This window comes from Zosterops lateralis, assembly GCF_965231275.1.
Source record: "Zosterops lateralis genome assembly, chromosome: 26".
NCBI lineage: Eukaryota > Metazoa > Chordata > Aves > Passeriformes > Zosteropidae > Zosterops > Zosterops lateralis.
Window position 1 is genome coordinate 2,476,343 of NC_139786.1, and position 17,062 is coordinate 2,493,404.

Here is a 17,062-nt window from a genome sequence, read left to right on the forward strand (position 1 = left end):
AATAATTTCCAATAACTGATGAGTGACTTCAAAGGCTGAGAGAACTGGGTTTGTTCAGCCTGGAAAAGAGAAGCTTTGGGGTGACCTAATTGCAGCCCTTCAGTACCTGAAAGGAGCCTGCAATAAGGATGAAGAGAGACTTTTTACAAGAGCATGTAGGGACAGGGCAAGGGGGAATGGTTTCAAACTAAAACAGAGGAGATTTAGATTAGGTAATTGGGAAAAAATTCTTCTCTGTGATTGGTGGTGAGGCACTGGAACAGGTTGTCCAGGGAGGCTGTGGCTGCCACATTCCTGGAATTGTTCAAGGCCAGGTTGGATGGAGCTGTGAGTAACCTGCTCTAGTGAAAGAACTGCAAACATGTTAAGTCCCTTCCAACCCAGGGTATTCTGTGTTTTTTCCTTCTTTATGTGGGAATTTTAACTGGGTTTTACTTGAAATTTTTTTTTTTTACTTTTTTTTTTTTTAACATGACCAACTTCTGCAAACTTTTCTATTTTTGTCCTCAGTTTTGAAGCTTTATCCTCTTAAATTTGCACTGAATTAGCTTATTATAATCATATTAGATTCCCTATTAAGAACAGTGGGATGTCTTGTGCACAGAGATGTCCAGATGTCTCTGATGACTGAGGGCCATGTCTTACAACACCAAAACAAGTTATTCATCATTTAGTTTTATATCAAAGCTGTGGAACTAACATGTTATTTGAAAAAAAATCATTCTGAACTTCTCTCAGATCCCAGAGGCAACAGCTTAATTCAATTTCTTTGCTGTCCCAGTTTTTAAAGGGTGCAAGTGCAAAATGAGTGATGTTGCTTCAAATGAAAGCAGCAGCCAAGGCACCTCAAAGTTGGGCACCTTCATTCATATTACAATTTCCTCCATGTTTATTCAAGCATATAAGACATACTTCAAAAAGGGAGAGAATTATAATTTAGAATTGAGAGCTGACCTTTTTCTTTGTTGATTTATTAAGCCTCAAAACTGAGCTGTGTTTGTATCTCTCTTCAGCTGTTTGTTCTGCTGCTGTTTTCTTCAGAACTGCTGAAATTACAGCAATTGCTAAACAGGTCCCTTGTGCATTAAAGGTTAAAACCTGATATCTCAAAAGTGATTACCCTCAGTTTCCATGTATTTTCACTGGAATTTTATATATGTATTTATAACCCTCTTCAGCCTCACTAACATCAGAGAGGTTACACAAGCACCTAGCACTACCTTCTCCAGTGGTCCTTATTATTTTAATCTCAATGTCCTCTAATTTTAAAACTGGGAGGATTTTTTTGGTTGAACTCTTCTGATGACAGATCTGAAATGATGCTTTATGGTAGGAGAATTTTTAATTTTCCAGCCAAACTTGGCTTAAAGAAGTTAACTCACTTTCATGTAGCAGGAAATCAATGAGGGTTGCAGATATAATATACTAACCCTTCAGTATCATTTAATGGAGTGCATTCCAATGAAAAAGAGGAGCTGACTGAATCAGCTGTGAGCCAGCACCAGCTGAACATCACATTAAAAGCTGTGTAAGCTCATGTGCTCAGAAAATGGCCTTGTAGAGAGAAATCAGGCAAAACATCCCCTAAATCACATTCACCTGGAAACTCTGACATTTTCAATGTAGATTTGGGCTCAATGATCTTAATGGTCTTTTTCAACCTGAATTATTCTATGATTAGTACAATTAATGCAACGAGTGTCCATCCATTTGGGGGGGAAAGCAAATTAATACTGGCTATTCTGGTCTTCATTCAATTTTTCATGTTGTTTCTTTCAGCTGTGAAAAGAAAAACAGCCATGATCACGTTTCCAGCCAACACTCTGCTGACCCATGATACAGGAAAAATGCAGAGGATTAGGAACGCTTTCCCTGGTTGCTCAGGCAACAGCAAGACATGGGAATATGAAAAGGTATTACCATCCTTTGTACAGAATCTCACTAGAGTTCTCAGATGTGTTTATAATTTTCTATGTTTTTTCTTCTTTCCCATTATCACATACTTGAACATTATTTGTTTAGTCTGCTACCTAGAATGTGAAAATGTTAAATATAAAAACGGATCATCTGTATTTTCCTACAGAATAAAATAAGTAGTTTTCTAAGAGGCTGTGAAAATTTTCAAAATTGTGAACTGAAAGGTTTCTAGGTGGTATCCAAAACACAGCTACTATTATTTCTCTTAAGAAAAAAAATCATCTAATTTTGTGGCATCTCTTAAGAAAATAATCATTCCTTCATTTGCTTTTTCTTTCCCACTTACATGTGCAAGTACCTAATAAATATGCCCCATAAAGTTGTAACTTCACAGACCTAATTAACTGTCAAAATAAACTTACAGAGAAAGATTGTCTCTGAAAGCTTCATTTTCTAAATTTAAAAAAGATGCTTGGAAGTCAGAAATGGATGTAAGACTAGCAAATAAACAATATTCCAAGTTAAATATCTGTATGTTATCTGAGACAGGCACAAAAATTCCATCCATACATCCCTGTAAAATTTTATTATACAAACAGCAATCATTTTTTTGGCTGTCCTGATTTATTAAATTTTGGACCACTTAATGAGGGACTGAGGGATTTTTATCAGCTGGTTTTCTGTTTTTAAATATGCAAACTATACTTGTAATGAAAGGAATGTCCATGAATTATGTGTGAGTGTGAGTCATCCACCAGGCACGGCCTGCACCTCTGCATGAGGTAATTTCTGCTTTGACTCACAGTGTCTGTCAGGGTCACACACCCCCTCTCCTGTTCTGGTGCTGATTTTGAAGGATTCCAGCCTTGGCCTGAGTCACTGGCTCTGTCAAGCAGATGTTTTCCAAACTCCTTTCAGGAAATGTCAATAGAATTTCCCCCCACCTCTCCCTTCTGGTAGCTCGTTGCTGTTCATTGAAACTTGTCCTCAGATGCCACAGGAGCACTGGGATGGTTGGTCTCTACAGATACTCTTTCCACTACCAACCTGCTACATTTTCTACTCTCTATTTTGAGTTCTTGGATTATACATACCACAAAAAACCAAATAAACATACACCTCCAGGCTTCCTGGGCTTACAGAGCACCTGCTCCCCACATTTGTTGGGGCATTGGGTAATCCTTTTGCACAGTGTTCTGTCACTGTATAGGGCTGGTGGGTGAATGAATGAAACCAGAGCATGGAGCCCACACAGCAGCTGTTGGGATTGCTCCTGCAATTTCAGAGCATTCAGGGTAAGTGTAAACCTACTGAGAAACCCAGAAACCCAGTCCCTGAAACTGGATGTATACTCAGCAGAAAGACTGATGCCAAAGAGCCTTTATGTGCTATTCCTAAAACAAGTGAGATATTTGCAAAATCTGTGTACCCTACTTGGGTTATGCTCACAATTGTTCTTCTCACACCTATTTGTATCATGTGTCCCCAGTGCCTCTTTATGCTTGTCCTCTGCTCAGACACACAATTCCCAAAGGGCACTTTAAATTATCCTTTAAAACTATCCAAGTCCCTTTTCAACTACCAGGAGACTGCTCAGTACATTCCTTTATCATGAAGATGTTTTCTTCCTCAGCCATCATTACTGAGACAGAAAGCTTCAGGTCTACCTATCCTCTTTTGAAGGAGGGCAAGATGATTAAGAAATACCTCTGTATTCCCATTTACAGTGGTTTGAGTTCTGCCTGAATGGGTTATTTGCCTTAACAGACGACTTTGACTTTAGAGATGACTTTCTGAAAGAAAGCTCTCTACTCTAAAGGTCTCCATAGATGTACTCAAATTTGTCTGCAAGACTGGGTTTTTAAGACTTTTCTCCCTCTCCATGTCCAGGGTTACATATAACCAGGAGGGCAGCCTGCTTCACCCACAGCCCTGAAACATCTCCCTGTGCACTCACAAACACTCACCTGGACAGTGACCCTCCCCTGCAAAGCACCAACCCTCATTTTACCCTGGCACAGGCAGCTCTAAACCTCTGCAGCTCTCTGAGATGTTAATGGCAGCTGCAGGGAGCTCCTCTCCAGCCTCTGTTCAAGATTATGCACATGGCAGCCCAGATTCAAAGGGACAGTATTCCAGCTGCAGTTTGGCAGATGCAGCTAGAACTCCCTTCTGTCATTCAAGGAAAATGAAGGTTGTTCCTTAGCAAGAGAAAAGGATGAAGCCTCAAACTCATCAAATTGTGTTTTTCAGGAGAGAGTCAGCAGAACATCACTGCATATCCCCCAGCCCTAGCTCTTTACAAAAGAGTGCTGGATAAGGAAACACTGAATTTCCTGGATTGAGGACACATCATGACAGTTCTGTGCTCACTGTCCCTACCTAAGAGAGAAGTGAAGCAAAAGGCTTGTACATGACCCAGATAGATTTGAGCCAAGAGAAACCTCATCTTATCATCATGGACCATGTTTGCAGCTACAGCAGGCAAACATCAACACCATGCTATCAATAAGCTGCAGTCACTGCAGGATTATACCCTGCCATGATCTGCAACAGGGAGGCAGCCAAGCAACATGACATCACTGTGTCCAGTTCCCAATGGAGAGATCAGAAAGTTCTGGAAATGTTGCAGTTTTCCCTTACTTGTGGTCTGTACAGCAAAACTGAACATTACTTTAAAAGAAAATTAGAGAGTACTGAAAACAAACATGACCTGGCTAAACCAAACCAAAATAAGTCAGCAGCTACAGAAGAGGGGGGGAGTTGAGAATCACTGTATATATTAGTGAGGTCAAATACCTTCTCAATACTTTTCTCTAGTCCTGGGGACTCTGAGCTCTGATACAGAGAAGGCTCTTGGCCCATATCCCTTGGGATGGACTTTGGAATGATTGGCTGAATCTGCCTGATCACCATAAGGGAAGAACATTTTGCAGTTCAAAGGTGTTATCACATCGAGCAGCTGTGCCAGCACTATCAAGTGACTGTATTGATAAGCTGTGGATCTGCAGGTGCTCCAGTTTCAGCACAGGCTGGAACACTTCCTTGCAGGTCCATATTCAAACTAACTTGTGCAGCTTCTTGGGACTCCCATTCTGTCACTGTGGGAAGTGGCCTTGAATTCCCAGGCAGTGAGGGGGAAAACACTGATCAAATCCCAAGGAATGAAATAAGCAGGGGAAAAATAAATTTAAAAAAAAAGAGGCAGTGGCTCTTTGGAGGGGAAGCATCTGAGCAGAATTGTGTGTATAGGATGAGAGGATGAGTTTGTAGCTGCTCTGAACACAGGCTGATCCCCTGGTGCCCTGAAGCTGACACCATCCCAACAGCTTTGCTCTGCTGGGTGCTCTGTGACTGCTCAGGGAAGCAGAGTAAGATTGGTTAAGGTCTTGCTATATTGAAATTCAGTATTTCTGATCCTTTTGCCTAGGACTCACTTCCCAGTCAATTTTACCTTTTTATCTCATCCACAGTGTACTAAACCCTGTACTTGAAAAAAACTAATCAGAAAGAATGAAACTCCTCTTCTCTTAAGTGGACAAATACAGGGAAAAAAAAAAAAAAAGAACTAGGTAAAATTCTCCCACTTAAAGTTTGAACAAGAATATATTTGTCTTTTATGTTGAAAACTGTCAGGGGTGCTTCCCCTTTAGTAGAACAAAGTCCAATGCCCACAGCACGGTGTCATCCTTGTGTTGGCACATGGAGAAAGGTCCCACAGGCCAAAAGTTGGCCACCAGCAATGCAGTGTGGAATGAATTTGATGTCATCAAGAACTGAGTCCCAGCCACAGCTGCACCCGTCGCTATAATGACATCCCACTTCTCTTCTTTGAATCCTTCCGCGCAATGGGACTGAAGGTCAAGATCTCCTTGTAAATGTGCTCTTGAAAAACAGAACAAAATAACCATCAATGTGTGATTTTAGAGGACACAAATAAAAGTTGGAGTGTTGGATGTGCAGAAAAAGGCATTCATTGGCAGCTGAAAGAGACAAAGGAGAGAGACAAAAAAAGTCTGCCTGAAGAGCTGGAGGGATCTTTGCTGAATGCATAAAAGCAGGAGATCTGTGCACTACCACTGAGGCAATCACAGCCTTACTCAGCAGCTGTACAGAAAAGAAGGACGGGTAGGAAAGTCCCATGCTAGACAGGAACCTCAAAGAAAATAAACGTCTTACTTTTCCACTCCTCTATAGAAAGCTTTTCATGTTCCAGAGAATCATCATAGGAGTGTTGTGCCTCTGTCTCCTCCTCGATATCTCGGAACTGGTCGAAGTAGGGGTGAGCCAAGGCCTCTGTTGCTGTAAGGCGCTTTTCCACATCCAGCTGCAACATCTTGTCAAGCAGGTCCACAGCTGCAGAGGAAGGGAACAGGGCTAAGCAAGGTGCAGGGGAGCACAGGCACCCTGTGCATGAACCCTGCAATTGCGGCACTGGTATTTCCAGTGTTTCATCTCCAGACCTGAACACTGAAGAGGTTCCTCAACCTGGCCAAGGCAGCAAGGAGCTCCCATCAGTGGAGATACAGAGTCTGCCCAACAGCAGCCTCAGGGAGCCCTTACTAACAAAAGTCAAATTGTCCAGAAATAACAAATTAGGCTTGAATAGGCCTTGCTGCAGATTGGGTTGCAGAAACATGAGGAGTAAGCCAGTAACCTCAAGATATTTTTCAGTTTTAATAATCTGCTTTCATTCAGAGCCCTGCATCTCAAAGGAGTCTTAACAGAGTAATCTATATAGAAACCTATACATCCCTGGAAAACTCAGATGCTGACTAATCTATCAGCCCCATTCCCACTTGGTTTTAACATTTTAAGACTTTCTTCCATTCAGTTTCTAGAAGAGTTTTGCTTGCTCTCACCTCTAACCTACCTGGGAAGAGAGCTCTTTCTAAGAGATCATTTCTTAGCCTGAAAATTCACATCAGCTGTCTGTTACATATTGCTAGATCCAGGTATTCAACAAACAGGATCTGCACTGCATTTAAAAATAATTTTAAAAAAAGTAAATGGCCAAGAACAGCAGAACATTTCCATTGTAATGCCAATAAAAGATAATTCTGCTTTTAAGGGATACATATTTTTTCCTGAGGAAGGACAGGGGCACAAACTGCAAGGGAAAAAAAGTAGCAAGAAATTATGGGAAGGAGAAATAAAATTAGGGCTGTGGCAGTCAGCTTGTCTCCTTTCCAGCTGTGAAAATTCATGAGAAATGCTGGAGGTTACTTACCCAGAGGATTTGCTTTAGGGAAAAGCACAGACAAATCCTTCTTGGGGATTTTAGGAAGGGACTGGATATAACTCTTCGCCTGAAAGAGCAAGGAAAGCACAGTTACTGCACGTGGACAGGTGTGAAATACAGACAGCTCTCAGTCTCATGGCTCCCATGAGCAAAGGCAAATGAAGAGAAAAGCAAAGCATCCCAGATGTCCCATTTCAGCAGCAGTTTACAAGGAATCATTTTTATCAGTCAAGACAGAGAAATACTTCTGTTTGAAGAGCCAAGCTGGAGAGCAGAGAAGATTGGTGGTTTGCTGGGGCACCAGGCACCTCACAGGGGAGTCCCTGCCAACCACAGCCGTTCCCAACGCAGCACCAGGTTCATCAGATGTGCCACCAGCACAGAGAAATGCCTTCCTTGCCCAGGGGAAAAGGCTGCATTTCCCTGCTGCAGTGCCAAACACAAGTCACCCTCTTCCCCTGACACCTCTGCCAGCAGGACCCAAATCCACAGGGAACTTCCTTACCGCTTTGTCCTCCAGCTTCTCCAAGAACTCCTCTCCTGGATGCCCTGTTACTTTCAGGATCTGGGTCAGTTGATCCAGGTCTGGCAAGCTGTGTTAAAGATCATCCTTTGAGGAGCAAACCCTGCACACCCCCACCACAGCTCAGCCTGTGAGAGTACAATCAGCTCATGATACAAACCCACCACAGTCACACAAGTAGAGATTCATTAATGTGACAAAAAGAGCTCCAAGCCCTTCTTCCATCAACAGATCATTTTCCTGGCACAGCTATGCCAGGACACACATCCATGGGCTTGGAAGGATTTGCAAAGCTTTTGGAATGGAGCTATTGCCACACAAGGTTGAACAGCTGATGAAGAACCACGCCACCACAGAGGTGTGTTTCTGAGGTGCCCTTTTGTTTTCCTCCCCAAAAAGACTGGTCCTTGTGATTATCTCCTGATAAACCAGACTGACACCTGCTTTTCTCAGTAGCCTCATTGATAAAAAATCTTCCACACACACCAAGAATTGTTACTCCGCTCAGAGAAAAGGCTAGCCTTGAAAGGATACAGTCTCTTCCTTTAAAGAGTGTTTTCCCAGTCAGCATTTCTGCCATGATACAGCCAATCGACCAGATATCCACTGTTCAGAGAGAAAAAGGAGGGAGCAGGGTAAAGGAAGAAAAAAAATTAATTAAAAAGGCAGCAGTGGTTGCTGGGTCTGTCATTGTTGCTTGCAGCAAGCACTGATTTCAATTTCTCTCCCTCCCACCCTCCTCTGTTCTTTCTATGCTGCTAAACTCTCTGCTTTCATCATTTCCTGCAAGCACCAGCTCTGGGAGTTGTGTAACACCTCTGGGACCTGCTCTGCTCCAGGGAGCACTGATGATAAAGAGGAAAAAACGACCGGGCAATTTTGTGAGATTTGAGCCAACAGGATCCCCCAGCTTGTCACTAGGGAGTCACAGCTGGGGCAGGGCTGCTCACCTGTCTGGTTGTAATGCATCCAGTTCAGGATGACTTCTGGGGCTCTGTACCACCGTGTGACCACGTAGCCAGTCATCTCAGCATCAGCCTGTCTGGCCAAGCCAAAATCCAGGATCTGCAGTGCCAAAGGAAGAATAAGGAGAGGAGAGGGCAGGAGAGAAAAGAGAAATCCTATGGGCAAGTGAGACTCTACTTCTAAGAGAAAATGGAGTAGCTCCAATCAGATAATAACAAAGCTCCAACTACACCACAGACACGCATGGGATGGTTCAAAGAATTAGTATGTCTTAATTTCACTGTAAATTGCAAGCCAGCTGCAAACCCCATTGTCATGAGAAGACCCTGCTGAAAGGATCAGTGCTTTGTGCTCCCTGGAAGGTCACTGCCTTTCTTGAAGCTTAAGTTTTGAGTTAATGAGCTTTATTGGAGTTGGTCTGTGACCTGGGTGGTGAAGGCATGCTCCCAGGTCACCACAACTCACCCTTTCCTATAAGAACACCTTGCAGGTGACACAGCATGGCCTCTCCCTCAATGCTGAAGATGAGCAAGCTTGACCCAACCTTTATGGGCAGCAGAGCCACTCCCTGAAATATATATTACAGAAAATGCATGCTAGAGCACCACACCAGCCAGCAGCAAGCAAACCCTTCAGAGCAACCCTGAAAACGACTTTGGAATCACAGCCACAATGTCCACGAGAACCAAAGGGTAACTGCAGTTGAATCCAGTTACCCCTCAGGGATCATTCACCTGCTGCAAGTATTGCTCAGCAGTGCTGAATTTCTCTAGGAAGTCATTACACACTGCCATCCCTGAGGATTACAGTGACAGGAGGCTCATTTGAAGGCTTGTGTCCTGATTCAGCAAGTGACATCAGCAGGGGAGTATTTCCCACTGCTGCAGCCGCCAAGGAACACAACGCCTGGAATGGAGGCTTGGGAGGGAAGAGGAAACATGACAGTGCCAATTTCCTGCTGGCAGAGCAGTTCCTCCACGAGCTGATGTGCTGCAAAGGGCTGCTTTGCCACCTACCTTCAGCTGGCAGTCTTCGTTCACAGCCAGGTTACTTGGCTTCAGGTCCTACAACAGACAGGAGCAGAAAAATGGGATGTTTCAAGTTGCAATATGTCAACACAACTCTCAGTTGAACCTTTGTTTGCCTTTGATGTGGTCCCATAACACCCCAGGTTCAGTATCAATTCAGCAAATGACTAAATAAACACCATGTACAGCTTTAGTCACAATTTGATTCTTTTATGAAACAATTTTAATTCAAAAACAATCATAAAATGCTTCTCAGCTCATCAGAAAATACAGCATTTTCTCAAAATGCTGCACAAATCAGCAAATCCAAACATATATAGGGTGTAGGATGGAAAAGAGAGCAGACAGGACGGAAAATTAGAGCAGACAATGCTATTAGTGAAATGATGGTTAGGAATTTATTAACTTTATAACTATGCTGTGTTTCTCAGAGAAAAATCAGAATAAAAGCACACGTGAACTTACCCTGTGGACGATGCCAGCTGAATGAATATACTGAAATAAAAAGAGGAGCCACAATGTGATCACCAGCAGAGAAACAAGAGCTACAAACAAGAACTTGCTGAGAACAAAACTCTGCAGCCTTCTACAGGTCCCTGGTCCCTAGGGCAGCAGTTTGAAAAGAAATTTCTGCCCCAAATTTACAATTTGGGTATTGCAGTGTTTACAGTATTTATGATGCTATTGCCAGTCTAAAGACGATGCACAGAGCAGAAGAGGAGGGATGAAGCAATAGTTCCTTAGAGCAAGTACAACAACAGCTTCAAACTATCAAAGTCATCAAGGTTACAGCAGATGACATGAGAACACGGTTATTTTGGGTTTTCAAAAACATCATCTCAGCCCAAAAACATAAAATTGCAAAAACTGACTACAGGGGTTTTAGCAAACCGGTCAAACCTTCTGTGTGTTCTTCTCTCCTTTATTTAAACTCAAGGTAGCTGTGACCTGGGGAGAGGTGTGATTTAGGTGAACCCATTGATGCCTGTAAGCCACTGCTGTGACTCCAGGTGGAGGATGTGAGAGGACAGCTGGAAAGCTCTGTCTCTACATCCCAGATTGCTTTCAGCTCCCTCAAAGCCAGTCACAGAAACATATTCCTTCCTTATGCTCCTGAATAGAAAATCATTCCCTCTGTGTTCTCCCCTGAGCCCCTGTGACAGGTTCAGAGGAGCTGCTGCTGCTGCCAGTGTCTCCCTCTCTGAGCAGAGTTTTGCTGAGGGTTTGGGCAAGGCAAAAAGAGAAGCAAGTGCTGCCATGGAAAACCCATCCCAATCCCTGTGATTGCTGATTACTTTGATACCCAACTGACTGATGTAAGCAAACACTCCTTTTATTGGTGTGTGCTGGAACAGGAACGGTTCAACAATCAATACCTGTTCTGAGGGGATGCCATAAACTCCCCACATCCTCCTGGTACAGTATTGGAGGGGAGTTTAGTTAGGGTCAACCCAGAGGTGACACGCAGAGAAGACAGGGAGTCACTAAACTCCTCCAGACCCACCTACCTTCAGCCCTTTCAGCATTTGGTAGACCAGGTACTGGATCTTTTCATCACTGAATTCATGTCCCATGATCTTTTGTAAATCTGTCCGCATGTATGGCATCACCAGGTAGCTAAAAGGCAGTAAGACAAGGCCCTGAGTCTGGAAGAAAAATGCAGGGGACCAGGCTAGCCTTGTTCTCACTTGGTTTGTTTTTTCTGGCTGTGTAACTCCCTGTAAGGAAGATGAGCTGTTGTGACAGTGTTCCTGGCTAACCAACACATCCTGCAGAGAAGCTGGAATTTCAACCTGTTCTGAAAATTGCTCTTTCTCCTCCCCTGAAATCAGATATCTGATGTCAAGTAAGAACAAGGATCTTCAGGATCCTGTATTAGTTTAGACCTCAAGTGAAGTTCAGTTTTGGATGGCCTTTCACCACCCATGAGCTGAAACATCTTACACAGCAAAGCAGCTGCATTGGCTCCCAAATTTGTCATTGTAATGTTCTCCAGCCCTGCCTCAGAAGACAACATCCAGCTTCCTTCAGTACCTGCGGGCTGAGGTGGCTAATTAATTGATGGTTTTCCTGCAGGAACTGCTCTGAGAACCTTCAGATGCTCTTCCTGCAGGCTGCTAACACTCAGCCATCAGCTAAACCCCAAACCCAGGCACACACTGCTCATCTGATGGGGAAGGGAAAACGACTTGTCCAATCTGACCATGAAGGGGAAATGCCAAAAAAAAAAAAAAAAAAAAATCAAGAGCCAGAATCAAGAGGAAAAGAAGGACAGATCTTTGAAATTCTAAATTTAATTGCCCTGAGGCCTGATGAACAATCCTTCTCCCATTCTGAGTGCAGCACCTTAGCTCAGCAGTCACACAGTGATCATGGATCACCCTAGGTGTGATGCAGCATGGAATGTCACACATCCTCATTGCACAGGTTGCTCTGTGCACGCTGTGGTGTCCCAGCTGTGAGCAGGGCTGGGATCTGGTTACGTGTTCTGGGTGTGTCAGCCATGGGAGCTGATGTGTGCCCTTGGTTTTCTCTGCGTTATTTGGGGATGCCTGGATTCCAGTCTGGTCCCTTTGCACCTCAGCCCTCTCTGTTATGCTGCTGCTGAGACACAGCTGTCTTGGAAAATAGTTAAGTCTACACAGAGCAAACAACTCCAGACTTACAAGTCCTGGAACCCGTGGTAGGAGGCAGTGGAGGTGAAGACATCAAGCAGCCCAATGACCTGAGGAAGGAGAGAAGGCCACATTTAAATCTGGAAAGCATTTGCTGTGCACATGGCACTCATCGGCTCTCCGCTGGTACATGCACGTGGGTGAACACAGAGAATTCCATCTGAGGAACCCAGGGACTCCTCACTGATGCTGAAGAGATGTTTTCCCTCTTACTAACACCTGGGCTCACCCATTCCACACCTGCTCCAGCCTGGGCAGAGCAAACAGGCCACAGGTAAACCCTGAGACCGCCTGGACATACCGAATGTCAATTATAACACAGGTGATGCCACCAAGAAGGACTTGCTCCCAGGTGGCAAGGGAACACCCCTTGTGTCAGCAGGAAGAGGAGAAATGGGCACTCACATTCTCATGCTGCATGTGCTTCAACAGCATCAGCTCCCTGTAGGCTCTCTTGGCAAAGATCTCTGACTGGAAAGGCCGGCACAGCTTCTTGATGGCCACTTTCTCCCCCGTCTTTTTGTCTATGGCTGAACTGCAGCAGGCAAATAAAAAACCATTCTGATGTCAGCAGCCTGTTTTAACAGATCCTGCAACCCCCACAGGCCATCTCCTAGAGAAGAGTTGATTCCTGTGCTCACAGGACAGCAGAGAAAGGTCCTTTGAGGAGCTCAGTGGAGCTCTGCACACAGAGGTTTTACCCTGTGTGGCTTTGGGCAGCAGATCACAGCCTGTGCTCTTTGAGGGGTGAGGTGGGACACCCAGAAAAGCATGAGTGGCTCATCTTGAGCAAAAGTGGCTCATCTTTATTCCCTTTAACCTACAGAGATGAGCTGCGAGGTAAGAGCTGTTAGAAAAGGGAAACACAGATGGTTAAAGGTCAGAACTAGTTTTAACTGCCTTCTCCTTCCCTAATGCATGGAGATAAGAGAATAAAGATATGGAGAAATCTGCTTTCCCTATCTGCTTGGAGATTGTATTCTAGGGCAGGCCAGCTGCCTTCACTGTATTCTGGAGCAAAGACAGTGGATGTCACATGTTGAAAATTCTGCTGCAATTAATCCTGCTGTGTTCAGAATCCTTGATTACACATTTGCTTCTGTGTAAGAGCAGGTCTGGCTGAAAATGAGACTCTTCTGTAAAGCCAATGAAAACCTGGTGCAGCAGCCATTGCTGCTGATGTGCTGTGTTATTCCTGCTGGTCACATTGGCTGTTTGCAGCTGGACACAGCAATCCTGTGACAGTTCCTCTTCCTCTGGAGGCTCCTTGCTCAGATTGCAAAGGAAGGAAGGGAGGTCCTCAGACAGACAGACAGACAGACAGACTGACAGACAGCTGTAATTCAGGGTTCTCAGTGCTGTTTTCCAGGGGTGTCTCAGCCCCTCCTTGACCCCTCCAACGAGGCAAACAGATGAAAAAAAATGGAATTTTCCCTGCTAAATCCCACTGTGGATTCCCAGAGCAGTTCCCACTGCTTCAGAAATCTCTATCCCATCTCCCACAGGAACAAAGTGCTGTAAATCATCGTGTTCAATCCCATGGCTTCCAGCTGCATCCTCCAGCCTTGCACTGACAAATGAGTCAGGAGAAGCAAAGGAAGTGCAGGAACAGCTACACAAGGCAGCAGGAGCCCTGAAGATGCTGCAGGGTGTCCTAGGAGGACTCAGTGAGGTTTTGTCTCTGTTTCAGGACTTCAGCAGATGTCAACAGAGGGGACACCACTGTGTAAAATTTTTGGAGGAGCCAGGAAAATAAGAGGAAGGGACTCAGACCAGGGAGCCAAACTGCAGAATCCAAGGCAGATTTCCCAGATTTGTCCTGCTCTGCTGACCTACAGAGCATCTAACCCCAGCACCCAAGACAGGAGAGCTGCTGGTGCAGCTTCAGCCTGCACAGCACAGACAGAGCTGGTTCCAGCCTTGCCATAATCACAGCCCAGAGCCAGTTCAGTCACTGCAGCTGGGAGAGCCCCCAGTGCTCTCACAAATTCAGTGAGCAGATGCAGTTTGGGCAGGCAAAGCTGTGTCCCTGCCCTGGCTGGCAGAGATCAGCAAGAGCAGCGTTGGAGGGGTCAGAAGATTCTTCTTTCACAATTACACTCAGCAAATCACTGCGGAGTTCAGTAAATTAATAAGGGGAGAAAACAGCCTTTGCTGTTTCTCCTGAGATACTTTCTCAGCTGCTCAAGAAGGTGTAAAAGCCGCTGCTGCATAACGTGGGAAATTTTCCCAACAATTCCCAGCAGAGGACAGCAAATCCTAACTCCACATTTTCTGCCTCAGCTTTGTACAGGAATCAGCATCGAGCTCTCCCTGCTCAGCTCAGTCCATTCAAAACCACCACGAACCTCCGGGCTGCTTCAGCCTCCCCCCTTGAGAGCTCCAGAGGAGCTGAGACTTTTACAGGAACCAATAAAAATTTCTTTTGATGTTTGTTTTTTCTGGGTGGGCAAGAAAACTTTGAAAGGATTTCTCTCTTCCTTTTTTTTTTTTTTTTTTTTTTTTGTCCTGTCTTTATTTTTCTTCTCGATTTTCTCTGTGATAAAAATCAGAGAACACTGTACAAATAGAAATTAAAAGTCGAGTCTAATCTTGTCTGATTTTGCAGGACTTCGTTAAGAATCTAAGAACCATAAACAAATCTGGGCAGCCAAGTGGGTGCCTCTCTGTAAATTGGAAGTTGAAGGAAAAGGGCAAAACTTTCAGGATTAGTGCCAGTGGCAGGCCAGACTTTGCCCAACACCTGTGAAAAAAAATGGACACACCTTTTTTATATATATAATTATTTTTAGCTCAGCATGTTATGAAATAAGGGCTCTTTCAGATACCATCAATGGACTGTTTCATATTTAACCTTTCCGAGTTGTCCATCTCTGGTTTGTCAGTGTAAACCCAGCACAGTCTGACTTGTGCTTGCTCTTGCTTCAGGCACCTTTGCCCGGCCCAATAATTAATAGCAGCTCCTGCTGCTCTCTCGAAGCCTGGGGTTTATCATTAGCCATGAAGGAAGTCCCAGTCTGTTACTGATCCTGGTTTACAGTAACTTCTATCCACTTTATGATTTCAGACTGGAAACAGTATCAGGGTGGAGTTGTTTTGTCCAGCTGCTTCCCCCAGGCAGCCCAGCATCATCTGCCGGGGGCTGAGCACCAAAGGACGGACAGACAGACAGACAGACAGACAGGCAGCCTGTTCCAGCTCCCACCTCTGTTATCACCGACAGATCTCTTCCAGACACTCAGGTATTCCCCCACCTGTGCTGCCGGACAGGAAAGTTAACGCAGCTCGAGTCTAAAGCAGCTGGAGATCTGCCTGTCCCCAGTGCCGAGGTGACTCTGCTGCCCCTGCCCTGCCCTGCCCTGCCCACCCGGGCTGACCAAAGGGGGGAAACATTTTCTTCAATCGAGCGAGTGGAGCAGGAGACACCTGCCCCCATCACACATGCAAATATCCTTTTTTAATGGCGGGGTGCTGCCCAAGCGCCTCCTCGTTTCCCCCCCGGCAGGACCCCACTCACCACACGGAGCCGTAGGCGCCGGAGCCCAGCGGGTGGAGGGCTGTGTATCTCCTGGGCAGCTCCCAGAGCGTATTGTTCACCTCCTGTCTGTAAAAGCCTCTTCTCCTTGCGATGTTCATCGCCCGACGGGTGCGGGACAGCCACCCCCCCAGAGTAGTGGAGTACGGGAGCGCTCCTGGGGTGAGAGCGGGACAGGGAGGCTCCCTGCGCTGCTGGAAAACGCTCTAGCAAGTTTCCGTTTCTGTTTTCAGCTGTTGAGAGCGTGAAGGGACATGTCTTTGGGCCCTCCTCCCTCCGCCTCCACATTGGCAGAGGTGAGGCATCAGGTTTCCTGACACGCCTCGGTGCTGTACAGGTGCCCCTGGGCTCGGTTCAGCAGGGGAGCCGCCGGCCCCGCTCGGGCACGCCTCTGGCAGCCCCTGTCATGCACAGCTCCCGCTCTGCTGCTCCATCAGCCCAGAAATATCCTCACGGGGCTCGGGCAGGGGCGCCTGAAATCCCTCCTCCAAACGAGGGGATGAGTAAGGAGTGACTCGTCCAGCCGGGGAATCCGAGGGACAAGCCACAGCACCGCGTCAGGCAAAACGTCAGGGACATCCTTCCAAAGGCCAGGTCCAGGCTCGTGACAAAGGACAGCACAGGGGCACAGGGGTGGCGATTTTGTCCCAAGCCCGGATTCCCAGCAGGGCGGGGAGGTGCTGAAAGCAGGCTGAGCTTCTCCGAGGGGCTGCTGCGAGGGGGTTCAGGAGCAGCTGTGAGACGGTTCGTGCCCCGGGCTCTGCTGGGTGCTGACTCTGCTGGTTTCAGCTCCGGCAGCAGCTCTCAGCCCTTCCCGGCTCCTCTTGGACAAAACAAAGCCGGTGTTCGCTGCCGTGTCTGTGACCAGCCGCCCCACCAGAAGCACCTCAATATTTCACTGCAGCCGGAGGAGGCTCAGGTGGGGCTCCCACACTGTTGATGCATCCTCCCCACTCCCCAAAGGAAGTGACTAAGCCGAGCCTTACCGAGCCAGCCGAGCTGCTCGGACAGTGTTCTATCTACCCCGGCACCCTCTACCCTGCCCACAGCCTCAGGGCAGCTGCAAGGGTGTCCCGACAGGAAAAGCACAATCGGGGGCAGGAGAAATTCACTGCCTGCTTTGTGTGCAACCACGGCCTTGGCCCTTGTGCTCTCCAAGCAGCCCCAGCACAACCT

The 17,062-nt window shown here is 46.0% G+C and overlaps 1 protein-coding gene across 1 annotated transcript; it reads right to left on the reverse strand.

Annotated features, from left to right (window-relative positions):
- Positions 1-5,335: 5,335 nt before the first annotated feature.
- On the reverse strand, positions 5,336-16,434 carry MAPK13 (mitogen-activated protein kinase 13). Its single transcript, XM_083878393.1, has 12 exons — positions 15,869-16,434; positions 12,757-12,886; positions 12,343-12,401; positions 11,185-11,293; positions 10,142-10,171; positions 9,665-9,712; positions 8,633-8,747; positions 8,217-8,288; positions 7,665-7,744; positions 7,148-7,226; positions 6,097-6,273; positions 5,336-5,802 (listed from the first exon to the last, which is right to left on the reverse strand). Exons 1-12 carry the CDS (start codon positions 15,985-15,987, stop codon positions 5,723-5,725), a joined length of 1,098 nt encoding a protein of 365 aa, XP_083734519.1. The 5' UTR covers positions 15,988-16,434; the 3' UTR covers positions 5,336-5,722.
- Positions 16,435-17,062: the final 628 nt, after the last annotated feature.

What these genes read in the sequence shown, in the direction of transcription:
- MAPK13 (XM_083878393.1), bottom strand. Translation starts at nt 15,987, where the DNA reads ATGAACATCGCAAGGAGAAGAGGCTTTTACAGACAGGAGGTGAACAAT. An exon ending in ACGAAGACTGCCAGCTGAAG is followed by an intron (nt 8,748 to 9,664) that starts GTAGGTGGCAAA and finishes TTGGCACTGCAG; the next exon opens with ATCCTGGATTTTGGCTTGGC. An exon ending in TTCTATAGAGGAGTGGAAAA is followed by an intron (nt 5,803 to 6,096) that starts GTAAGACGTTTA and finishes CTGTTTTTCAAG; the next exon opens with AGCACATTTACAAGGAGATC.